This window comes from Pristis pectinata, chromosome 20 (assembly GCF_009764475.1).
Source record: "Pristis pectinata isolate sPriPec2 chromosome 20, sPriPec2.1.pri, whole genome shotgun sequence".
Taxonomy (NCBI): Eukaryota; Metazoa; Chordata; class Chondrichthyes; order Rhinopristiformes; family Pristidae; genus Pristis; species Pristis pectinata.
Window position 1 is genome coordinate 34,623,216 of NC_067424.1, and position 26,877 is coordinate 34,650,092.

A 26,877-nucleotide genomic window follows, 5' to 3' on the forward strand; every position below is an offset into this window, starting at 1 on the left:
CCCCAGTGCCGAATCCTGACTCCTGGACCCTACGGAGCCCCCAGTGCCGAGTCCCAACTCCCGGACCCTATGCTGAGGCCTGACTGAGGTGAAGGCCCGACTCTCAGGTGTGCCTGAGGCCAAGGCCCCACTGGACACCTCCACTTACCTTCAAGTCCTTCCCACTCAGCAAATGTCCAGGCCATTGAAAATAAACTTAAAGCTGGATTCACCTATCAGAGGGAACTAAGGGACTGCTGTGTGCTCTGTCTGACTGAGACTTGGCTCACACCTGCTTCAACTGACTGTGCCAGAAAACCCGAGCGCTTCTCAATTCACTGGATGGACTGTACGGTGTCCTCGGGCAAAGCAATAGACGGAGGGCTCTGCTTCCTAATCAACTCCTCATGGTGCTCGGACATGACTGTCCTGGTGAGTTCCTGCTCACCAGACTTGGACTATTTAAAGGTGAAGTGCCTCGCAGGCTAACTTCAAGAATGTGCGACCAAAATAATATCAGGACATCTCCTGTCCCAAACACCCTCGACCATTGCTGTACAACCATTAAACACGCCTACCGATCCATCCCCCACCCACACTTTGGTAAATCAGACCACCAGGCTGTGCTCCTTCTCCTTGTGTACTAACAGAAACAGAACTATGAGGATCCAGTACAGAAAGTCATACAGTGCTGGTCTGAGGAAACAGATGAGCTTCTGCGTGACTGCTTTGAGTTGGTAGACTGGGTCCATATGCAAGGACTCATTGGCCAATCTAAATGATTACGCCACCGTTGTCACAGACTTCATCAGCAAGTGTGTAGAGGAATGTGTAGCAACGAGGTCAATCCGGGTGTTCCCAAACTGGAAACCATGGATGAACCGAGAGATCCATTCCCTACTGAAGTCCAGGTCTGTAGCGTTCAAATCAGGTAACCCTGAACCTTACAGGAAATTGAGATACAACCTTCATAAAGCTATCAGGGATGCCAAGAGACAATACCAGTCCAAAACCGAGTCCCAGACCAGCCATTGGTTGTTGCAGGGCTTACATGTTATAATGGGCTACAAAATGAAGATGGGCAACATCGTTGACAACAGCGCATCCCTTCCCAATGAGCTCACTGCATTCCATGCATGTTTCGAACAGAAGGGCAATGAAACGGCACCACCTACCCCGACAGCCTGTGATGCACCTGTACTCACGGTCACCATTGCAGACATCAGATCAGTCTTCCGGAGAGTGAACCCGCAGAAAACATCTGGTCCGGATGAAGTTCCTGGCCGTGTCCTCAGATCCTGTGCAGATCAGCTGCTGGGGGTATTTGCAGATATTTTTAACCTCTCCCTGCTTCATTCTAGGGTTCCCACCTGCTTTAAGAAGACTACTATCATCCCAATGCCAAAGAGGAATAAGGTAACGTGCCTTAATGACAACCGCCCAGTGGCTCTGACAGCCACCATCATGAAGTGCTTTGAAAGGCTGGTCATGGCACATGTCAACTCCAGCCTCCCAGACCAATTCAACCCACTGCAATTCACCTACTGCCAAAACAGGTCCACAGCGGACACCATCTCCCTGGGCCTACACTAATGTCTGAAGCATCTGGACAACAAAGGCATCTGCATCAGATTCCTATTTATCAACTACAGCTCCGCTTCATAACCATAATTCCAAACAAACTCCTAGGCCTAGGACTCAGCACCTCCGTCTGCAACTGGATCCTTGATTTCCTAACAGACCGCAATCAGTAAGGATAGGCAGCAACACCTACACCATGATCATCTTCAACACCAGTGCCCCGCAAGGTTGTGTCCTCAGGCCCTTACTTTACTCCCTATACAGTCACGACCGTGTGGCCAGATTCTGCTCTAGCTCCATCTATAAGTTCACAGGTTACTTCACTGTAGTGGGCCAGATCTCAAATAACATCAAGACGGAGTACAGGAGGAAGAATGGAGCCTACTGGCATGATGTCAAAACAACAACCTTTCCCTCAGTGTCAGCAAAACAAAGGAGCTGGTCGTTGACTTCAGGAAGCAGGGTGGAGCACAGGCCCCTCTATGCACCAATGGTACTGAGGTGGAGATGGTTGAGAGCTTCAAGTTCCTAGGTGTAAATATCACCAATAGGTTGTCCTAGCCAACCATGTAGACACTACGGCCAAGAAAACTCATCAGCGCTTCTATTTCCTCAGAAGGCTAAGGACATTCAGCATGTCCCCATTGACCCTCACCAATTTTTATGGATACGCCATTGAAAGTATCCTATCCAGATGCATCACATGGAAAACTGCTCTGCCCAAGACTGGTCTACTCTTCCACTGCCTCGGGAAAGCAGCCAAACATAACCAAAAGACCCTTCCCACCCGGTTATTCTCCTCATTTTCATTGGGCAGAAGATACAAAAGCCTGAAAATACGCATCACCAGGCTCAAGGACAGCTTCTGTCCAGCCTTTTATAAGATTCTTGAAGAGATATCTTGTACGATAAAGATGAACTCTTGACCTCACAGTCTACCTTATCATGGCCCTTGCACTTTATTTTCTGCCCTGCCACTGCACTTTCTCTGTAACTGTAACACTATATTCTGCATTCTGGTTCTTCCACTGTATCTCAGTACAAGTGACAATTTTTATGGCTTTATTTTGGCTGCACTTTCTTGATAATCCTCTGAGTGCCGCTGTTGTTTACAGATTGCTGTCATTTGTCACAATCCAATAAAGGAACCGTTCTCCTTCTAGTGCATTACTGTAAAAGAAACAGGAGAAAAGAGGTGAAAGAATACAGTTGCACTGTTATTATCATGTTATTTATTAATTCTTTGCGATAAAACTGGTGTGGAGAGTCCAATGCACAGGATTGCAAGAGGCTGCAGAGGGTCGTAGACTCAGCCAGCTCCATCACTGACACAACCCTCCCCACCATCTTCAAGAGGTGGGTGCCTCAAGAAGGCAGCATCCATCAGTAAGGACCTTCACCACCCAGGACATGCCCTCTTCCCATTACTACCTTCAGGGAGAAGGTACAGGAGCCTGAAGACTCACACTCAACGATTCAGAAACAGCTTCTTCCCCTCCGCCATCAGGTTACTGAACAGTCCATGAGCCCATGAACACTACCTCGTTATTCCTTCTTTTTTGCACTATTTATTTACTTTTGTAATTTATGGTAATTTTATGTCTTTCCACTGTACTGCTGCCCGAAAACAATAAATTTCACATCATTTAAGTCACTGCGATAAATAGATCTGATTCTGATTCTGAGACCTCGAACCAGGCATCAGTTTAACCAACTTCAGACAATGAGGGATCCCTGATGCAGAAATTGTGCTCAGTGTTGTGGATTGGGGAAAAAGGATCAGCTAATATTCACATTTCTGATTCCTATATGGTGATTCCCTCAACATCCCACAGTTTTGGACAGGTTTAGGATAGGCAACAAAGCCAAATACAGCTGAATGTTCTGCTGATCCACATTAGAATTGTAGTTTGGAACATTGGTATTGGTATTGGTTTATTATTGTCACTTGTACCGAGGTACAGTGAAAAATTTGTCTTGCACACCGATCGTACAGGTCAATTCATTACACAGTGCTGTTACATTGGGTTAGTACAGAGTTCATTGATGTAGTACAGGTAAAAACAATAACAGTACAAAGTAAAGTGTCACAGCTACAGAGAAAGTGCAGTGTAATAAGGTGCAAGGTCACATCAAGGTAGATTGTGAGGTCAGAGTCCATCTCATCATATAAGGGAACCGTTCAATAGTCTTATCACAGTAGGGTAGAAGCTGTCCTTGAGCCTGGTGGTACGTGCCCTCAGGCTCCTGTATCTTCTACCTGATGGAAAAGGAGAGAAGAGAGAATGACCTGGGTGGGTGGGGTCTTTGATTATGCTGGCTGCTTCACCAAGACAGCAAGAGGTAAAGACAGAGTCCAAGGAGGGGAGGCTGGTGTCTGTGATGCACTGGGCTGTGTCCACAACTCTCTGCAGTTTCTTCCAGTTCTGGGAAGAGCAGTTGCCGTACCAAGCCGTGATGCATCCAGATAGGATGCTTTCTATGGTGCATCAATAAAAGTTGGTGAGTGTCAAATGGGACAATCCAAATTTCTTTAGCCTCCTGAGGAAGTAGAGGTACTGGTGAGTTTTCTTGGCCGTGGCTTCTATGTGATTTGATCAGGACAGGCTGTTGGTGATGTTCACTCTGAGGAACTTGAAGCTCTCAACCCTCTTGACCATTTAAGGAAGAGATAGATAGATCTCTAAATAGTTGGGGTATCAAGGGATATGGGAATAAGGCCGGAAATTGGGGTTAGAATAGTGTGTGTTTTTTTTTGTTTCCCCCCCACCCCCCCCCCCACCAATTTCTCATTTCTTTTTCTTTTTTCCCTTTTCCTTGGAGCAGACTCGATGGGCCAAATGGCCTACTTCTGCTCTCTTGTCTTGTGATCTTGTGACCACAGCACCATTGATGTAGACAGGTGCGTGTACACCGCCCCCTTTCCTGAAGTTAATGACCAGCTCTTTTGTTTTGTTGACATTGAGGGAAAGGTTGTTGTCATGACACAATGCCACTAAGCTCTCTATCTCCTTCCTGTACTCCAACTCATCGCTGTTTGAGATACGACCTACAACGGTGGTATCATCTGCAAACTTGTAGATGGAGTTAGAGCAGAATCTGGCCACACAGTCATGAGTGTATAGGGAGTAGATTAGAGGGCTGACGCAGCCTTGTGGGGCACCAGTGTTGAGAATAATCGTGCCAGAGGTATTGCTGCCTGTCCTCACTGATTGCGGTCTGTCGGTTAGAAAGTCAAGGATCCAGTTACAGAGGGAGATGTTGAGTCCTAGGTCTCGGAGTCTGGTGGCATGTTTGCTTGGGATTATTGTATTGAAGGCAGAGCTGTAGTCAATAAACAATAGTCTAACGTAAGTGTCTTTACTGTCCAGATGCTCCAGAGCGGAGTGTAGGGCCAGGGAGATGGTGTCCGCTGTAGACCTGTTCCGGTGATAGGCAAATTGCAGTGGGTCGAGATTGTCTGGGAGGCTGGAGTTGATGCGTTTAGCATCATATCCCAACATTGATTAGATCTTGGGCAGTATATGGTTGTATGGTTGTGGGAGAAATATATTAAACTATTGCATGTAAAAGATGAAGGGAAAAAAAAATCAGTCTCCTGGCTCTGAAACTATAATTAGGCTCTTCCTCCTATTTTCATTCACAAAGGGAAAATAACCAGACCTGTAAATGTCACCTTTGTACGGTGCAGGAAACTCACTGAGTTTGCAAAGAGTACAGGAGGTGGTAAAGGAAGCTTAGGTTTTCACTGCAGTAGCAAAGTGCCAGGGACTTGCTGCTCCCAGTTTTTGCACTGCTTGTGCCCGTCCACCCTTGTGATAGTGTCCCTGCATCAACACTCTGGATCACTAGCCCAGTTACAGAACTACCACACTACCTTAACTTACCCACTGATCAGTGGATCAAATCAATTTATATTTTCCACAGGTCATACAGTACAGAAACAGTGGCCCAACTTGTCCATGCTGACTGGGATGCCCATCTAAAGTCTTGTGTTTTCCTTAAATATTCATCTTCTGTAGTTACATTTTAGTGTCGGTTTAGGTTTTTCAGCTGTTAATGGAAATAAAAAATCGCAAACCTGAACATTATAGAGGTATATAAAATCATGAGGGGCAGATAGAGGGTGAGTGCACTCAGCCTTTTTCCCCAGAGTTGGTGAGGGGGGAAAGATTCAATAGGAACTTAAGGGGCAACTTTTTTACACAAAGGGCGGTATCTATGTGGAACGAGCTGCCAGAAGAAGTGGTTGAGGCAGGTACAATAACAACTTTTAAAAGACAGTTGGACAGCTACATGAATTGGAAAGGTCTAGAAGGTTATGGGCCAAATGCTGGCAAATGGGACTAGCTTGGATGGGGCATCTTGGTCGGCATGGACCAGCTGGGCCGAAGGGCCTGTTTCCGTGCTGTATGGCTCTAAATCAGAAAATGCTGAAAACACTCAGTAGGAGATGCTTCTTTCCTCCATATACTTCCTTTGTCCGATCCAGCCCTCCCCCCAGACCTTCTCTGCAACTTCAAACATACTTGTTCTTCTCTCTTTCCCAGTTATGAAAAAGGGTCTTTGATCTAAAACATTAACTGCGTTTCCCTTTCGCTGATGCTGTCTGATTTGCTGAGTGTATCCAGCATTTTCTGTTTATATTTAGATAATTCAGCTATTGCCTGATGCAGAATTTGCCCTTCCGGTTACATGGCTCCTCAGTCTCTAAACTAACCCAGTCCATTGACACTGTTTTAGTTGAATAGGCCTGTTTGACGCCTTTCACCTACGGCATTTGTTCTGTGTCATATGCTGGCGCTTATTTATAAATAATGGTTTCAAGAGTCGACTTTCCATAAGGAGTGTGCTTGGCTCATCTACAACTAGGCTTTGAGATGGTACACATTCCAACATCTCAGTGTAGAATAGACAGAGCTAAGCAATTCCATTACAATGGATCAGATCAATGCTCTGCACTCCTGCCACATCTATTCATGGTGTATGTCCAAATGGCTAACAGAAGGGGGAGGTGGCTCCAATTAAATCCCCATCCTTAACAATAGCTGAGCCCAGCATGTGAGTAGCTAAGGCCCAGGTGGAACCATTTGCTGGAAATGGGGGTGGCACAGTGGCACAGTACTGCCTCACAGCTCCAGTGACCAGGGTTCAATCCCGACCTCGGGTACTATCTGTGTGGAGTTTGCACGTTCTCCCTTTGATTGCAAGGCTTTCCCCCGGGTACTCTGCTTTCCTTCCAGGTGGTTTGATCGCTCAATTGGCCACTGTAACTGGCGTGTAGAAGTTGTGAAGTTAGGTGGGAGGGAGGGGCAGAAAGAACAAAAGGGGAGGTGCAAGGCAGCTTCCTGCCTACCCACCTTTGGTGAAGGAAAATTGGGAAGGTTAAAGAATAAGGTAAAAGTGACTGCACAAAGTGAGTATGTTGGGAAGGGAAGAGTATTCCTGCAATTAGAGTCAGGGCTGGGAAAAAAATGGTAAAAATACAAAGTTGAGTGTTCTTTATCTGCGTACACACAGCCTTCATAATAAGATGGATGAAGTAAAGGTACCAATATAAATAAATGGATATGATTTTAAGAGCCTTTACTGAGACATGGTGGGTAAAGTGACCAGAGCTGGAATTAATATTCCAGGATACACAACTACTAAAGGAAGTAAGCAAAACAGAAAAGGAGGAGAGGTAAGGCGTGGTAGCAAGGAATGGGATAAGGCAGCAGACAGGAAAGATCATAGCTTGGAAGATCAAGGAGTTCAACAAACAGTAAAGAGCAGAAATGATGGTGGGAATTGTCTACAGACCTCCACAGGGATGGGTAGAAGGGCAGAGTGTATTTTAACTGGTGAGGGATTGAAAGGTGTTGGTGTTCAGAGGGATCCAGGTATCCTGATACACAAATCAAGTACAGCAAGGAATTAGGCTTGGAAAATATGGCTTTATTGTGGAATTTGAGTACAGGAGAAGATAAGATTAGATATCTTTATTAGTCACATGTACATTGAACACACAGTGAAATGCATCTTTTGCGTAGAGTGTTCTGGGGGCAGCCCGCAAGTGTCTCCATGCTTCTGGCGCCAACACAGCATGACCGCAACTTCCTAACCCGTATGTCTTTGGAATGTGGGAGGAAACCGGAGCACCCGGAGGAAACCCACGCAGACACGGGGAAAACGTACAGACTCCTTACAGACAGCGGTGGGAATTGAACCCGGGTCGCTGGCACTGTAATAGCGTTACACTAACCGCTACACTACCGTGCCTACCCTACAAGGAATTAGGTTTGCAAAATATGGCTTTATCATGGAATTTGAGTACAGGGAGAAGAGAAATCTAAATCCAATTTTCCACACTTGGAAAATTGTGCACAGGTCTGGTTTCCCTACTTAAGGAAGGATATGTTTGTAATAGCGGGAGTGCGGCAAAGTCTCATCAGATTGATTCCTGGAATGTTCGGCTTTGTCGTATGAGGAGATTTTAAGCAAAATGGGCTTTTACTTTCTTGAGTTTAGAAGAATGAGAGGTGATCTCATTGAAATGTACAAAGGTCTCACACCATTTGACATGACAGATGCCGGGATGATGTTTCCCTAAGTGGGGTGTCTAGAAACTCCTGCACCCAGCATGCAGTGAATCTTTGGAATTCTGTACTCAAGGCAGATATGGAGGTTCAGTCAGTGAATATATCAAGGTAGTAATAAATAGTTTCTTTATACATTAGGGGAATAAAATAGACCACAGGATTTGTGCAGGAAAGTGGTGCTGAGGTTAAAGATTAGACTTAAGAACAAAACAAACATATGAATTAGAGCAGGAGAAAGCCATTCTGCCCCTCAAGCTTGCACCACCATTCAATAAGATCATGGCCGCTACACACTTCTATCTACTCGCAGTAACATTCAATCCCGGCTTATCAAAATCTATCTCAGCTTTCTTAAGTTATTCAAAGACTGGTCCACCACCCTTTGAAGAAAGTTCCAAAAATCCATGAACCTCTCAGAGAAATATTCCACCACATCTCTATGTTAAATGGGCAATGCCTTATTTTTAACCTCATACTAGGTTCTCCGACAAGAGGGAATATGCTCTCCACAAGCAACCGTTAAGACCCCACAGGATCTAATCTGTTTATTCCAAGTTGTTTCTCACTCTTCTAAGCTCCAGCAGATACAAGCCCAGCCTGCCCAACCTTTCCTCAAAACAGACAAGCCACTTTGGTATTAGTACAGCAAACCTTCTCTGAATGTTTCCAAAGCATCAGCATGATCCCTTAAATAAGCAGACCAATACCACACACAGTACTCCAGGTGTGGTCTCACCAATGCCCCATATAACTGAAGCATAACCTTCTTATTTTTATATCCAATTCCCTTAGCAATAAATTATAATATTCCAGTTGTTTTCTAAATGACATGCTGTACTTGCACCCTAGCCTGTTGTAATCATGCATTGGGACATCCAGATCCCTCTGCATCTCAGAAATCTGCAATCTCTCACTGTTTAGGAAATATGCTTCTTTTTCACATTTTTCCACATTATACTCCATTGGTCATACCTCTGTACACTCACCTATCTATATCCCTTTGAAACCTTCTTATACCCTCTTCCTATCCATCAGCAACTTTAGCAACCATAACGCTGATGTTTTCATCCATGTCATGTACATACATTGTAAAAAGTTGAGCCCTCAGCCCTCTTGCCAGCCAGAAAAAGACACCATTTGACGCAGCTTCTCACCTAAAAGCTTTCTGAGGGACCATTCTCTACGACCATTCTCTGCTGTACTGTTTCATCTCCTCCAGCAACCACTTCACTTCTTAAGGCACCTTGCCATGTGACCACAGGAGACGCAACAGCTGCCCTTTAATCTGCTCTCTTCCCGTCAACCAGGGCCCCACTTACCCTTTGCAGATGAAGCAGAGACTTGCTCAAACACCTTCCAATATAATGCACCGCCCAATGCAGATTGGGTGACCTTAACTTATATTTGCTGGTCACTTCAATTCTCCACCCTATTAATACCTCTCTGTCTTTGGCCTCGTAAACTATACTATTCCAATGAAGCTCAATGAAAGTTCAAGCTGCCTTGACTTTTTTTCAGGATCATTGTTGGCAAGGCCAGCAGCTATTGCCCTTCCCTGTTTGTCCTGGAGGTGGTGGTGATGAGCAATCGAATCACTGCAGTCCTGGAGAAGGTACTCCCACAGCACTGTTAGGCCAAGAATTCCAGATTTAGATCCGGCGACGATGAAGGACAAGCAAAATATTTCCAAGTCAGGATGGTGTGTGACTTGGAGGGGAAACCTGCAGGTGGCAGTGACCCCATGTACCTGCTGCCCTCAAGTTTCTTGGAGGTATAGGTCACAGGTTAGGGAGGTGCATTGGAGTAACCTGGGAGAGTAACTTCAGTGCAATCTGTTGGTGGGACATACTGCAGCCAGTGGTGGAGGGAATGAATAACTAGGCTGATCACAGTGCCAATCAAGCAGGCTGCATTGTCCTTGTAGGCAGCGAGCTTCTTGAAGGTTGTTGGAGACCTCCCCCTCAAGCAAGTGGATAATATTCCATCTCACTCCTGAATGTGCCTCGTAGATAGTGGAAAGTCTTTGCGGTGTCAGGATGTGATCACTCATTGTAGGATACCCATCTGCAGTCTCTTGGGTACTCAGCCTCTGAGCTGCTCTTGTCCCTAAGGTTTTCATGTGGCTTATACAGTTGAGTTTCTGGTCAGTGGTGACCGCAGGAGGTTGATGGTGGGGGTACCCGGTAATGATAGTGCCGTTGAACCTCAAGGGTAGGTGATTAGATTCTCTTTTATTGGAGATGGTCATTGCCTGGTACTATTGTGATGCTAATATTACTTGCATAATCAAAGACACCACCCACATGGTATTCTCTCTTCTCCCCTCTCCCATCAGGGAGAAGATACAAAAGTCTGAAAGCACGTACCACCAGGCTCAAGGACAGCTACTATCCTGCTGTTATAAGACTATTGAATGGTTCCCTAGTACAATAAGGTGGACGGTTGATCTCACAATCTATCTCGTTATGACCCTGCACCTTATTGTTTACCTGCACTGCACTTTCTTTGTAACTGTTACACTTTATTCTGCATTCTGTTATTGTTTTACCTTGTACTACCTCAATGCACTGTGTAATGAATTGATCTGTATGAATGGTATACATGACAAGTTTCTCATTATACCTTGGTGCAAGTGACAATAGTAAACCAATTCCACTCCAATTCCATGTATTAGCCAAGCACAAATGTTGTCTAGGTCTTGCTGCATGCAGGCATAGAGTGCTTCATTTGTTAAGAAATTGCAAATGGAATTGAATGGAGTGCAATCATCAGTGAACGTCTGACCTTATGATAGAAGGAAGGTCATTGATGAAGCAGCTGAAGCAGTTGGATCTAGGACACTGGCTTGAGGGACTGCACTGGTGATATCCTGGGACTGGGATGATTGACCTCCAACAACAACAACCATCCTCTTTGGTGCAAGGTATGACTCCAACCATTGGAGTGTTTTCCTCTTGATGTCCATTGACTACAGTTTTGCTGAGGCTCTTTGGTATCACACGTGACTGTCATAGTCCAAACATGGATCAAAGAGCTAAATATCACAAGGTAAGGTTAGAGTGACTGCCTTGATGCCCTGCCACTCTGACCTTACCTCTGGTCCTTCGCTCTTTGATCCAGGTTTGGACTATGGCTGTGATGAGGTCTGAAGCCAAGTAGCCATGGGGAAATCCAAACAGGGTATCTGTGAGCGGAGTTATTGGTGAGTAAGTGCTGCTTGATGGCACTGTTAAGGACACCTTCCATCACTCTGCTGATGATTGAGAGTGGACTGATTGGGCAGGGATCAGCCAGATTCAATCTATCCTGCTTTTTATGAACAGGACACACGTGGGCAATCTTCCACATTGACAGGTACTAGAACATTGGAACTGTACTGGAACGGCTAGGTTGAGGGTGTAGGCAGGTCTGGAGCACCGGTATTCCACAGGGAATGGTCCCTTCAGAATGCAATCAACAATGAATTCAACAATTTCAGATACGAATAGACAAACTAGTAGGAGGAGATCAACTGGGCCCAGAGCTGATGTGGTAAAGATAATCAGACTTGTAGCTCATATTTCCAGCACTCAGATTATTTTCCTCACTTCTGAACATTTCAGATTTAACATACGAATGAAAGGCAGGAGAAGGCCACTTGTTCCTTCAATCCTTTATTCCTCCAGTGTCCAAAAATCTATCAAGCCCTGTTTTGAATGCAATCAATGACTGCACCTCCATAGCCCTCCACAGTAAAATATTCCAAATATTTTATCTCATTTCTGTTCTAAATGGTCCATACCTTATTCTGAGACCCTGACCACTGGTTCTAATTTCTTTAGCCAGGGGAAACATCCTCCCCATATCTATCCTGTTAAGTCCTCAAAAAATTTGATATGCTTCAGTGAGATCACATCTCATTCTTCTAAACTAGAGATTAGAGGCCTTGCAAACTTAGTCTCTCCTCCAATGACAGATCCTCCATCCCTTGGACCAGTCTGGTGAATCTATACAGACTATAACCTACTGTAGAGACTGCACTGCCTCTACAGCAGGTTACTCTTTAGTTAAGGAGATCAAAATTTTACCCACTATTCCAGGTGCAGTCTCACCAAGGCCCTATATAATTGTAATAAAACATCTTTACTCCTGCAATAATGGCTAACAAACCATTTGTTATCTGTATTGCCTTCTAAGCCTGCAAGAGGCTCTCAGATAGGCACGTGAATGTGCAGAGAACAGAGGGATATGGACACTGTGTAGGCAGAAGGGATTAGTTTAGTTAGGCGTTTAATTACTAGTTTAGTTAGTTCAGCACAACATTGTGGGCCAAAGGTCCAGTTCCTGTGCCATGCTGTTCTATGTTCTATGAATGACAGACCATATTCAGTGGTTCTACACAAAGGACTCCAATATACCATGAGGTATGGGATCCATGGAAAATTGGCTGTGTGGATCAGAAATTGGCTTGCCCACAGAAGGCAGAGGTTGGTTGTAGAAGGGGAGTATTCGACCTGGAGGTCAGTGACTAGTGATGTTCCGCAGGGATCTGTTCTGGGACCCCTGCTCTTCGTGATTTTGATAAAAGATGAAGAAATGGAGGGATGGGTTGGTAAGTCTGCAGATGACATGAAGATTGGTGGTGTAGTAATGCAGAAGGTTGTCGTAGGTTGCAACAGGGTTTGGACAGGATGCAGAGCTGGGTGGAGAAGTGGCAAATGGAGTTCAATCTGGAGAAGTTTGAAGTGATACACTTTGGAAGATTGAACTTTAATGCAGAGTACATGGTTAATGGCAGGATTCTTAGCAGTGTGGAGGAACAGAGAGATCTTGGGGTCCAAGTCCATAGATCCCTCAAAGTTGCCGCGCAAATTGATAGGGTTGCTAAGAAGGTTTATGGTGTGCTGGGCTTCATTAGCCGGGGGATTGAGTTCAAGAGTCGAGACGTAATGCTGCAGCTCTATAAGACTCTGGTTAGACCACAGTTGGAATATTGTGTTCAGTTCTGCTCGCCACATTATAGGAAGGATGTGGAAGCTTTGGAGAGGGTGCAGAGGAGATTTACAAGGATGCCGCCTGAATTGGAGCGCATGTCTTATGAAGAGAGGTTGAGTGAGTGAGGGCTTTTCTCTTTGGAGCAACTGAGGATGAGAGGAGATTTGATAGAGGTGTATAAGGTTATGAGAGGCATAGACAGAGTGGACAGCTGGCAGCTTTTCCCCAGGGCAGTAATGGCCAATACTAGAGGTCACCTTCAAGTGAGTGAAGACCCACTCAAAATACTTCTTTAATTCCTTATTCTCCATTGAAACTTTTCTGGTCTATATCGGTGAGGGACCAACATTTCTCATTGCTACACTTTTCCTTTTCACTTACAGAAACACTTCAATCTGTTTTTGTGTTCATTCATTCTCTCTCCTCTCCTCTTCCATCAGGTAGAAGATACAGGAGCCTGAGGGCACGTACCACCAGGCTCAAGGACAGCTTCTACCCCGCTGTGATAAGACTATTGAACAGTTCCCTTATACAATGAGATGGACTCTGACCTCACGATCTACCTTGTTGTGACCTTGCACCTTATTGCAGTGCACTTTCTCTGCAGCTGTGACACTTTACTCTGTACTGTTATTGTTTTACCTGTACTACCTCAATGCACTCTGTACTAACTCAATGTAACTGCACCGTGTAATGAATTGACCTGTACGATCGGGTTGTAAGACAAGTTTTTCACTGTACCTCGGTACAAGTGACAATAATAAACCAATACCAATACCACGTAAAACTCCAATAATCCGGCATTTGAATGTTTACAAATTCTGAAGGTCCAGCATCTGGCTCACTTATTAGTGTGGAATGTGAGCTGGGGGGGGGGCGGTGTTACAGAGTGTGGCAGGGTCTGGGGTCTGAACTGTGGGGTGGGTGTGTGGCCGGAGCCAGAGTTGGGGACTGACCAGGGATCAGGAACACAAGTAGGTTTGAGTACACAGTGGGTCCACAGTGATTGTTTATTTCCCGCTCCCTTTAAACTCAGTGGAAATGTGTTACAGCACTGTGCAACATGTAAAAAAAAAAGTGAAATAAAAATGTGTTTGGGTTTTAATAGCAGTAACATCCAATGGTCCAGAAGATCTGCCGGTCCGGCACTATCAAAGTCCCAAGGCTGCAGGACTCTCGGAGTTTTACTGTCGTTTCTCTCACATTCCTTTTTTCCCCTTTCTTTATCAACTTCTTGCTTGACCTTTGAAGAATTCTAAAACACACCCAATACCTAGGATTGTTTTGTTTTGCTGGCCACTTTAAAAGCCTTTCCCTTAGATTTAATACTTTCTTTGATTTCTCCTGTAATCCACGAAGGGGACATTTGTCCTGTTGCATCTTCATGAAAGAAATGTATTTCCCCTCCTTCTACCTGTAGCTCCCCCGACACGCCTTTTGTTAGTTACCAGCAGTAGGGGCCCTTGTATTACCACTTGCCTTGTATTCTCTCTGCTCTCAGCGAGGTACCCCTCCCTCCTAACACACACACACTCCTCTCTCTGCTACGCAAATCTTATCTCTGAGGATTTCCCCGTTTTCGGTCATGGAGAGATAGCTGCACAGTGCAGAAACTGCCCTCTAGCCCACCGACTCCCCGTTTTTTCTATTGTTCCCAACATTCACCTATGTACCTGCACACAACGGGAGACTTACAGTGGCCCCAACCAACCCCAAATCTGTGGGATGTGGGAGGAGAAGGTGCACACACACACACACACACACACACACACACACACACACACACACACACACACACACACACACACACACACACACACAGAGCACCCAAGGTCAGGATCGAACCCGCGCCGCCGGAACTGTGAGGCAGCAGATCTACCAAGTGCGCCGCTGTGGGGAAAAGTCCGCATCTTCAAGTCTGTCTGGAGTATTCCCAGCAACTTCTGGTTTCGCTTCGCAAATGAGTGAAGCTTTCTTGCTTCCACCTCTTTCCAGTTCCTCAACGATCTATTTTTCCCCACAGTTAACCTTCTATTTTTGAAAGTACTATATGTTATTATTTAAGATTATTATATGTGTGTACGTGTATATAACACAGTAATCATTACCTGCTCTGCAATGATTGCAAGTGGCTAGTTCTTTACCTGCTCCAAGCTGTGCTGTTTGATCACCTCCAGCCCTGGGTAACTAGTTCCACTCGCTCAGGTGATTGGCCCTTGGCTTGACCCTGCTCTACCTGTGTCGAACGGTTCAGCGCCGTTCCCTAAGGAAGTGTCGCTCTTTCGCACGCCTCTCGGCCAGATCCGGTGCTTTCGATTTTGTTTCCCGGAAGAATTGAGCTGCGGGCGATGTGACTGTCCGGAGCCGGGGCTTCGCTCTTTCTCCCTGTGACCTGAACGTGCCCCCCACCCCCCGGGTTATTGGGGAGACCGTGGGAAGCCGACCAGACAACTTTAATTTTGTTTTGGCTGCTTTGGAGTGGTGGGAGGGCCATGACAGAGTGTGAGCAAGCTCCCCGGCTCAAGGTAAGTGGTGAACCCACCCCCTCCCCCCGAGAACAGTCCTGTCTCGATCCATCCGAAGACCAGCCCCGACACACACTACCCCGCCCGCCAGTCTCTGTGTCCGGGACCCCCTCCCTCCCCACTTACACCGTGTCCCAGGACACCTTGACCCTGGGTCTCTAGGCAGTCTGCCGTCCCCCTCCCCAACAGCCCCTCCGGGACTCCTGTCTAAACCCCTTCCACCCGCCCCTTGCCAGGTTCCCGGCCGCATCCCTGGAGTTTATCCCCGGTCTCCTGTTCCCAAGCCCCGGGATCTCCCGCTTTCCCCCGGTGCCTGACTTCGGGTGAAGTGCTTGAATGTGTCCCGAATGGAGGAGGGAGGGAGGGGGCTGTGTCAGTTTCACGCCGCGGAGGATGTTTCACCCCGTCGCCCCCCCCCCCAACACCCCCGCTGCGCCCCGGTTTTAACCCGGGGGGAGGTGGCGCAGGCGGGAGATCCCGCCCGGGCCAGTCTCAGCTCAGCCCCGGTTAGACAAGGCGGCGGGGAGGGGAAGGGAGGGGAAGGGAGGGAGGAGTGGCAGGCGCCGAGTTCCTGCTCCAAGTAACTCGCCACTTCCGATCCGACTGCCAGCCCCCAGGGGGGTGGGGGCAGCTGAGGTCGCGGTTCCCCGTCCCGTTAACACCTCCTTTGGCGAGGACTTGTCCGCGGGGAGTCGGATGGTCACCTTCCCTGCAGTGGTGGTGGTGGTGGTGGTGGTGGGGGGGGGGGGGGAAGGCTGCCTCAAAACTGCTCATCCATTCACCCGCACCACAGGAGACGTTGGCAGATACAACCACAACAACATAAAACCGGGGTGTGAGGCTGACGGGGGATTTTTTTTTTACCAGACTTTCTGTGCGGTTTGGAGCCACTTTGCACTTGCATGGATATTTTCCGGGGGGAGGAGCCGAACCCATCAGTGCAAACACCCTGTAAACACTCCTGGACCTTCCCTCAAGAACTTCTCTTTCCATTCCTCGCACTTCCTACAAACCAAAGGTGTAGCCCTGGGCACTGGCGTGGGCCCAACTATGTCTGTCGTATTGCTGGCGACGTGGAACAATCCATGTTCCAAACCAGCTCTGCCACCTCTGCCCAACTCATTTCTCCACTACACCGATGCTGCTTCCTGCACTCGTTGGGACCTGGTCAACCTGATCATCTTTGCTACGTTTCCCTTACACGATGGGATGGTCTATGACCTCACGATCTACCTTGTTGTGACCTTGCACCTTATTGCACTGCACTTTCTCTGTAGCTGTGAAACTTTACTCTGTACTGTTATTGTTTTTACCTGTACTACATCAATGCACTCCGTACTAACTCAATGTAACTGCACTGTGTAATGAATTGACCTGTACAATCGGTTTGCAAGACAAGTTTCTCACTGGACCTCGGTACAAGTGACAATAATAAACCAATACCAATAACCTCCGCACCATGCCCTCAAATTCACCATTTCTGACACTCCTCTTCCTCCTCTGGACCTCCCTGTCTCCATCTCAGGAGACAGACTATCCACCGATGTCTACTATCAATCCGCTGACTCCCACAACTACCTGGACTACACCACCCCCCACCCCACCCTGTCTCCTGTAAGGACACCATCCTCTTCTCCCAGTTTCTCTGTCTCCGCCACAACTGTTCTCAAAATGAGGCTTTCCGTTCCAGGAACCCTGAAGTGCCCTTTGTCAGGAAATGGGGCTTCCCCTGCGCTGCAGTCGATGGAGACCTCACTTGTATCTCCTCCATTTTCTGCACGTCTGCTCTCACCCACCTCCTCCCAGACGGAACAGAGAGTCCCCTGGTTCTTCACTTCTAACCCTAGTGGCCCCCACATCCAGTACATCACCCTTTGCCACTTCCGCCACCTCCAATGTGATTCCACCACCATTCACATCTTCCCCTCACTCCCCGTCTGCGGGATTACGTTGATATACAGCACAGAAACAGACCATTAGGCCCAACCAGTCCATGCTAGCTTTATGCTCCTCTCAAACCTCCTTGCATTTTCAGTGCTGCAGAGTCAGGCCCTCAAGCACCCATTTATACTCACCCCATTTTATTCTCCCCACATCCCCATCAACTCCCCCCCAGATTCTACCTAACACCAAGAGCAATTTACAGTTTCCAATTAGCCTACTGATCTGCGCGTTATTGGGATGTTGGAGGAAACTGGAGCATTTTTCTCTCTCTCTCCCCTCTTTCTCCCCCCTCTTTCTCCCCTCTCCCTGTCTCTCTCCCCCTTCTCTCTCCCCCTTCTCTCTCCCCCTTCTCTCTCCCCCTTCTCTCTCCCCCTCTCTCTCCCCTTCTCTCCCCTCTCCCCTCCTCTCTCCACCTCTCCCCTTCCCTCTCCACCTCCCTCTCCCCTCTCTCTGTCCCCCCTCTCTCTCCCCCCTCTCTCTCCCCCCTCTCTCTCCCCCCTCTCTCTCCCCCTCTCTCTCTCCCTCTCTCTCTCCCCCCTCTCTCTCCCTCTCTCTCTCTCCCTCCCTCTATCCCCCTCTCTCTATCCCCCTCTCTCTATCCCCCTCTCTCTTTCCCCCTCTCTCTCTCCCCCACTCTCTCTGCCCCTCTCTCTCCCCCTCTCTCTCCCCCTCCCTCCCTCTCCCCCCTCCCTCTCCCCCCTCCCTCTCCCCCTCCCTCTCCCCCCTCTCTTTCCCCATCCCCCAGCACTTTCCTCTGCAACCACAGGAGCTGCAACACCTGTCCCTTCACCACCTCCCTCACCGACATCCAGGGAACTAAACAGCCCCTCCAGGTGAGGCAGAGATTCACGTGCATTTCCTCCATCCTGGTCCATTGCATTCCATGCTTTCAATGTGGCCTCCTCTACATCAGTGAGACCAAACATAGACTAGGCGACTGTTTGTGGAGAGCCTGCACTCTGACCACAAGGGCCATCTGGGGCTCCTGGCTACAAGTAATATCAACTCCCCTTCCCATTCCTTGGCCATCCTCAGCCTCCCCCACCGCCACGGTGAGGCCAAACACAAACTAGAAGAACAGCACCTCATATTCCATTCGGGTATCCTACAGCTTAATGGCAGGAACATTGAATTTTCCGATTTCAGGTAACCCGCACTCTCTGTGTTCTGTTCCCACTCCCACTGGTCCACCCAGGCTCTCTCTCACTCTGTTCACCTTTTCCAACCTCCTCCCAATTACCTCGAGCCATTACCCTCCCCCAATGGCTCTATCTGCCCATCACCCACACACCCAGCCACCTGGGTTTCTTCTCCCTTGCCCTACCCTTCCTACCACCTCCCCCCCCTCCATCTGCCCATCATCCCTCCCTTATCTGGTTCCACATCACCATCCAGCCTCTGTCTCTACCTTCACCCTCCCCTCCCCCCCTGCCTCCCCCTACCCATCACCCCCCCCCACCTCACCGGTTCCACCTATCACCTACCAGCCCCTGTCTCACCCCCTCCCTCTCACCTCTTTATACTGGCTGTCCTTCCTCTACACTCTCAGTCCTGATGCAGGGTCTTGACCCGAAACGTCGACCATCCCTTTGACTCCACAGATGCTGCCTGACCCACTGGGTTCCTCTCGTAGCTTTGTGTGTTGCTCCAGGTTCCAGCATCTGCAGTCTCGTGTCTCCTTGACTTTCTTCCTCTTTGATGTCACTCATTCACAATTAAAAAGAGGGGTTATTGCTTCACAGCGCCAAAGACCCAGGTTCAATCCTGATCTCCGGTGCTGTCTGTGTGGAGTTTGCATGTTTTCTCTGTGACCACATGGGTTTCCTCCCACATCTCAGAGACATGTGGGTTGGAGGGTTAATTGCCCCTACTGTAAAGTGCCCCTTGTGAGTAGGTGAGTGGTAGGATCTGGGGGGTGGAAGATGGTGAGAATGTGCGGAGAATAAGAAGTGGGATTAATGTGACTCCCTACCTGTGGGAAGTACTGCTGAGTGCCCACTGTTTGTGAGTGCTCTTGTACACCACTTGATGGGTGAATAATGAAACCGAGCAGATGATACAAAACTTTAAAATGTGGCAAATAGTGAAGGGGAAAATGATAATTGAATCAGAAGCAGGCCATGTGGCTCCATGTGCCTGCTCTTCCATCCAATAGGATTATGACTGATCTTTTACCTCGGTGCCATGTTCCTACACTGGCTCCACATTCCTTGATTTCCTTAACATCCCAAAATCTGTCGAGCTTTGTCTTGAAGGTACGGCGACGTGGCAGGTAGTGCTGCTGCCTCACAGCTCCAGCAGGCCAAGTTTGATCCTGGAGTTTGCATGTTCTCCCCGTGACCAAGTGGGTTTCCGCTGGTCGGCCAGGTTTCCTCCCACATCCCGAAGATGTGACGGTTCTCAGGGTTACTGGCTGCTGTAAATTCCCCAAATGGAGGGTAGGTGAAAGGAGGGTAAAAGGCAGTTAATGGGCACGTGAGAGGAAATTGGTTTACAGGGAAATGTGGAGATTGACAGAAACGCTCTGGAACCTGACAGACTCGATGGGCTGAGTGGCTTCCTTCTAAAGTCATAAGGGAAACAATGAAATATGACAAGATGATGTAATAGTGACTGAGCCTTCACAGCTCCCTTGGGTTGAGAACTCTAAAGATTCACTATTCTCCGAGGAAAGACATTTTTTTCTCATCTCCATCCAGAGTACCCAACCATTTATTTTGAGACTGCGGCTCCTGGTTCTAGATACTCCAACTAACAGAAACATCATCCCTGCATCTGCCCTTTCAAGCTCCATGAGAAGGTCCTGTATTTCAACGAGATTGCATCTGATCTTTCTAAACTATAGTAACAATGAGCTCTGCCTGTTTAATCTAACCACAAGGCAAACCCCATCACCTCACTGCCCTATCACAGGGATCTTGTAATGTGGAAAGCATGATTGATATTCATTGAGGGAAAACTGCTTGAAACTGGTTTGTTGGCTGTGTACAGACTTGGGCAATCTTAGGAATATGAAAAGCCCTCTGCACAAGTACATTTGCAGTGCCATGTTTGCACAATACAAATGTTCAGCAATATCTTTCTGAAAGATTATCACATTGAAATACGCATAAGTGAGATTTCATGTCACATTACCATGATTATCCTTCAGCTGAGAAACCCTGTTTAAAGAGTTTCCAGCACCTTTGGAATTCTAAGCTGTCCAGTCAGTCATCCACCACCTGGTTTGGTCAATGGACTGTCATCTGGTATTAATCAGGCTACCATAGACCTTAACAAGACCAAGACAGGGTGAAAATAAGGGGACTGCACTTTCTAAAAATTACCAGCGGTCCAGTAACTTTTTTCAAACTATTCCTGGAATGTGAATATTATTGGCAAACCAACCATTAATGCCTGTCCCAGGTTGTCTCAGGGGGATGTTCAGCTAAATGTTTCATAGCTTCAGAGGGCAGTTAAGGGTCATCTCTGTTTGTATGGGATTAGAGTCACATACACAAAGTTGGGAAGTTTCCCAAAAGCACGTTAATGAACCACAATAGCTTCATGCTCAGTTGTATGATTGCAAACTTTTTAAACTGAATTCATATTTTCAGACTGCCGTGGTGGGAACTGAGTTCATATCCTTTGACTTATGTCAAAGTCAAAGTTGAGTTTATTCTCATACGCACAAGTACATGTATGCACAGGTGCAATGAAAAACTTACCTGCAGCAGCATCACAGGCACATATAATGAACATTCACAAGAAAAACATAAATTAAACATAAATTATACACAATTTTTACAAGAAAGAACATAATTAGAACAAAACAAAAGTCCATTTTAGTGCAAAGTGATCAAAGTGGTCATAGTGCTGCTAAACTGTAGTGATTAGGGTTTTGCCGGTTGGTTCAAGGACCGAATGGTTGAAGGGAAGTAGCTGTTCTTGAACCTGGTGGTGTGGGACTTCAGGCTTCTGTACCTCCTGCCCGATGGTAGCTGTAAGAAGATGGCATGGCCTGGATGGTGAAGAACTTTGATGATGGATGTTGCCTTCTTGAGGCAGCACCTTTTGTAGATACTACCGATGGTGGGGACAGATGTGCCCGTGATGTATTGGACTGAGTCCACTACTCTCTGCAACTTCTTACATTCCTGCGCATTCGAATTGCCATACCAGACCATGATGCAACCAGTCAGGACACTTTCAACAGTACATCTGTAGAAGTTCGTCAGAGTGTTCGGTGACAAGCCGAACCTCCTTAACCTCCTAAGGAAGTAAAGACGCTGGTGTGCCTTCCTTGTGATTGCTTCTACGTGCTGGGCCCAGGACAGGTCATCCAGTATGTTAACACCAGGAATATAAAGCTGCTGACCCTCTCCACCGCCGATCCCCCAGTGTAGACTGGTGCATGTTCGCCCTCCTTCCCCTTCCTGGCTTCGTTGACTGGCTTGACCTGAAGAAACCCTGGCAGTTTGATTGACAGGTGATAGTCTCAAGCACAAATGAATGGCTTATTTCTAAAGGATGAGAATAAAGATGTAAGGTAGAGAACACTGTCCAGACAGCACCAGTGATTTATTGCTCATGGGTGCTTGCTTTCCTGAGCAGGCAGATGACTCAGCAGCATCCTTACTGGAAACACTCAGGATATAAATATAGTCATACAGGCCCTTCAGCACTTCAGTCCATGCTATCAACCTGCACTAATCCTACATTAATCCCACTTTTTCTCCTCACATTCTCATCAACTCCCCCCAGATTCTACCACTCACCTGCCCATGAGGGGCAATTTAGGGGCAATTAACCCACCAACCCACATGTCCTTGGGATGTGGGAGGAAACCAGAGTGCCTGGAGGAGACCCACGTGGTCACAGAGAGAGCGTCCAAACTCCGCTGCATACTGCCCCAGATCTCTGGGCAGTATGAAGCGGCAGCTCGACCAGCTGCACCACTGTGTGTTAATATTGTAAAGGTGGGTTCTCTTAAGATGCGTTTGTGTGTTTTATTGAGCTGCAGATGCCTTCATCAAATTTGGATCTTTGTTTTGCCAGCAGGAGCAAGAATGCACCATGCCTCCCCACAGCTCGATAAGGATATCCACTCCAGTTCAGTCCAGACCCGCCACTGCAGTCTACAGCTGTCCTCGGGACTATCCCTGCCATTTGCCCAACAAACTGAGTGAGTACCATTGTGTAGGACTTGCAGATAGAATCCTTGCCATGTGTCTCTCTTAGAGCTGACGAGTGTATTCTTACGCTCTGTACTGATACTCAAGGCATGACCATATTGCATCCAATATTCTCTCTGCATTATGCACTGTTCGTTTTTTTATTCCTTCACCACTGACAACACCAGCATTTATTTCCCAGTGCTAATAGACCTGGAGTAGGTGGAGCGGAGCTGCCTTCTTGAACTGCTGCAGTTCAGGTGTGAAGATACTAGCATGGTTTAGGGAGTTCTGAGACTTACACTCAGTGAGGATGAAGACAGACTCTACGGGTGTGTGAGCCAGAGGGGAGCTTGCAGTTGCTGATGTTCCTGTGCATCTGCCGCCTTTCTTAGTGCTGCAGGTCATGGGTTTACCAGGTGCTTTTGGGGCAACGTTGGCAAGTAAATGCATTCCAATTTGTAGAGGGTGCGCACTGCACCAGTGACAGAGAGAGTGAATATCTAGGGTGGAGGACTAGATGCCAATCAAGTGGGCTACTTTGACCTGCCTGGTGTTGAGTTCCTGAGCTGCAGGCAAGTGAGGAGTATTCCATTACACTCCTGACTTGTAGATGGTGATGAGGGCCCGGAAGATCAAAGGACGAGTCCTAACACAGGATACTCGGCCTCTGAGCTGCTCTTGTAGCCGTAATATATAGTCGGCCTGTGTAACCTTCTGTGCAGTGATAACCCCCAAGGACATTGATGCTGGAAGACTCTGTGATGGGAATGCCATTGAATGTCGAGGTCGTCAGGCTGACTTCTGTTGAAGACTGTCAATCTGTGATGTGAATGTTACTTGCCATTTAATAAGCCCATCTCCTGGCCTTGCTGCATATCTGAGGAGTTGCAAATGGAATTGAAGGTTGTGTATAATCATTAGTAAATAACCCAGTAAATTTGCCAGCCTCACCGGGACTCCATCAAATGGAGTCAAGAGCGGTGACGTTCCCCCCGCAACCCCCCCCCCCCCCACCCCCTGCACTTTCACCATGCTCGGACCACGGGTGTGGTCAGGGTGGAGCTAAACGGTCCCAGCGAAATCCAAGCTGAGCACTGGTGAGCAGATTATTGGCCAGTAAGCCCCTCTTGTTGTTGACTCCTTTCGGTACTTTGCTGATGGATCAGAGCAGACTGATGAAGCAATAATTAACCAGGCTACATGCTTTTTGTGTATTCCCTGTGATGTGTACACAGTAGTATACAGTCCCTGGGTGTTGTAATGTGTACACTGGAATGTACGCATCCCAAACAGTTGCTGAGAAGACCAGAGGCAATGTCTATGTCTCTGCCACATTCTCTTGGCACTGACATGATCTGAAACCCCGGCAGGAGTCCAAAGATGACTGCTCACAACTTTGACATCATTGAATTTCCAACTATATCCATGGCCTCACTAATTCATTTATATCCACCTCCACACCATCATCTATCTGCCTCAGCTCATCACGCCTTTGATACCTTTAGATCTGACTAATGCATTTTAAGCCAGCCTCCCACCCGTAAACCTGAGATCATCTAAAGCTCTGCTCCCTGTATCTTACCTCATCCTGTTGACGCACTGCTCGGCGTCCAATGACCAACTTTGCTTTCCTGTCAAACAACAGCTTGATCTCAGTTTTTCTCATCCGTACTTTGAAGTCCTTGCATGGTCTTCCCTTTTGCTGCCACTGCCTCAAGCTGCCACTTTTTCGTGATGTTTGTCCTGCTCTAACTCTGGCCTTTTGTTCAGCGCCACACTTAACTCCTCCACTCCTAATAGCAGACGACGGCGCTAGTCTCTGGACGTGAAAATCAGAAACCCGCAGATGCTGAAAATCTGAAACAAAAGCAGAAAATGCTAGAAACACTCAGCAGGTCAGGCAGCATCTGTGGAGAGAGAAACAGGGTTTGATGTTTCAAGTTGAAGACCCGGGAAAGAGACAAAACCAGTTCAGTGCGGAGAGGGTTGGGTAGGAGAAAGGATCAGAAACCACTGAGGGTGGACAGGGCAAAAGAGGCAGACGGAAATCCTGGCAGAGGACAGGGGAGAACCTCTTCAGGGTTCGCATTCCTGGAAGAGAAATGGCAGCGAATTCGACACTGAATGAAAATAAAAGGAACTGCAGATGCTGAAAACCTGAAACAAAAGCAGAAACTGCTGAAAATACTCGGCCAATCTGGCAGCATCTGTGGAGACAGGCCAGAGTTAATGTTTCAGGTTGAAGACCCTACCTCAGAACTGGGAAAGAGAGAAGACAAGTTAGTGTTAAGTTTTAAGGCGGGCAAGAGATGAATAGGGCAAAGAAACAGAAACCACTGTGGGTGAATAAGGAAAAAGAAACAGGCAGAAGATAGGACAGAGGGATTGAAACCACACAAAGAAGCTCCTACCTAAACCTCCCTGCCTCGCCAAGTCTCTACCTCTGTTTTCTCTTTTAGAACACACCTTAAAACCAATACCACCCCTATCTCCTTAAATTGGTAAATTGGTTTATTATTGTCACATGTACCGAGGTACAGTGGAAGAACTTTGTTTTGCTTGCCATCCATTCAGATCATTTCATCACATCAGTGCATTGAGGTAGTACAAGGGAAAACAATAACAGAATGCAGAATAAAGTGTTACAGTTACAGAGAAAGTGCAGTGCAGGCAGACAATAAGGTGCAAGTCCTTAATGAGGTAGATTGTGAGGTCAAGAGTCCATCTCATCGTACTAGGGGACCATTCAATAGTCTTATAACAGCGGGATAGAAGCTGTCCTTGAGCCTGATGGTACCTGTTTTCAGGCTTTGGCATCTTCTGCCCAATGGGAGGCAGGAGAAGAAAGAATCTCCAGGGTGGGTGGGGTCTTTGATTATGTTGACTGCTTTACCAAGGCAGTGAGAAGTGCATTCAGAGTCAATGGAGGGGAGGCTGGTTTCCGTGAAGGACTGAGCTGTGTCCACAACTCTCTGTACTTTCTTGTGGTCTTGAGCAGAGCAGTTGTCATAGCAAGCCGTGATGCATCCTGTTGTTTTACCCTGTACTACCTCAATGCACTGTGTAATGAATTGATCTGTACGAAGTTTTTCACTGTACCTCGGTACAAGTGACAATAATAAACCAATTCCAATTTTCTATATTGTATCTATAAAAATTGGTTATATGGTTGTGTCAAATTTTATTTAATAAAACTTGTTTGAAGTGCTTTACGGAATTTTACTATATTAATGGTACTATGCAGGAAGCAAGTTGTTATTGCTGTGTGTCATTCTATGTCAACTGGAGTGCACTTCCCTCTACATGGTGCAATCTGTATGCTGAGCGCATGTTATTGTATGCAAATCTTTGCTGTAGGGGCACGGCAGTCTGATTACATGCACCACTTGGGAACTCCAGGAGTTTCCTCAACTCCTGCACACGCACATAAAGAAAATATTGTTCGGCGGAACCGCTCCAGGTTCTGGAACTCGGATATCATCTGCATCAGGTTGAGGACTACATGGATGGCACATTTCGGAAGGTGGATAACACCACAGCTTAAAAGTGCAGAGGCAAAGAGGGGAGATAATGATCAATAGATGAATCCGAAGGCTCGGACGTTTGTCACATCTCCACTCAGAATTCAGCTCTAAACTCGGGGAAAGGATGGTTCCTTGGGGGAGTGCATTCAGAGCCAAGTAGGACACTCTGGGTGGCTTAAACGTCGGATGCTGGGAGGAGGAAGATCCAGTGAATGACGACTTGGTAGTTTGAGGGGGAGGGGGTTAATGTCAATGTGATTGTGTAGTTAGTACGTTGCCTCCTTGCTGCCAAGGTGAAAGTGGTAAGTGGCTACAAGAAATTCCGAGGGAGTTAGTTGTTGACCCCAATGACGTAAGCAGGAAGGGGTATAAAGTCTGCAGCAGGATTTAAGGAGCTGGGAAAATAATTTACAGACATGACCTGAAAGATGGGAATCTCTGGCTTCCTACCATTGCTAGTGAATAGGAATAGGACGATGGTACAGATGAACTTCCAGATGGTGAGATGGTGCAGGAGGGAGGGCTTTAGATCCCAGGGCCATTGGGTGGGAGCTGTACAGACATGATGGATGTTCTCCCAGAGGGCTTCACTTGTAGCTGGGGTGGGGGGGTG

At 47.2% G+C, this 26,877-nt stretch overlaps 1 protein-coding gene across 2 annotated transcripts in view; it reads left to right on the forward strand.

The window, feature by feature from the left end:
- The first annotated feature begins 15,396 nt into the window (after positions 1–15,396).
- etv7 (ETS variant transcription factor 7) overlaps positions 15,397–26,877 on the forward strand; it is a 56,173-nt gene continuing 44,692 nt past the window's right edge. Inside the window, exons 1-2 of one of the 2 annotated variants that reach the window (XM_052034559.1) lie at positions 15,397–15,640; positions 22,622–22,748. In XM_052034559.1, coding sequence (XP_051890519.1) covers positions 15,608–15,640; positions 22,622–22,748 — 160 coding nt within the window. In that variant the 5' untranslated portion in view covers positions 15,397–15,607. The remainder of the gene's footprint in view (positions 15,641–22,621; positions 22,749–26,877) is intronic. The other variant, XM_052034560.1, reaches the window with a different exon arrangement.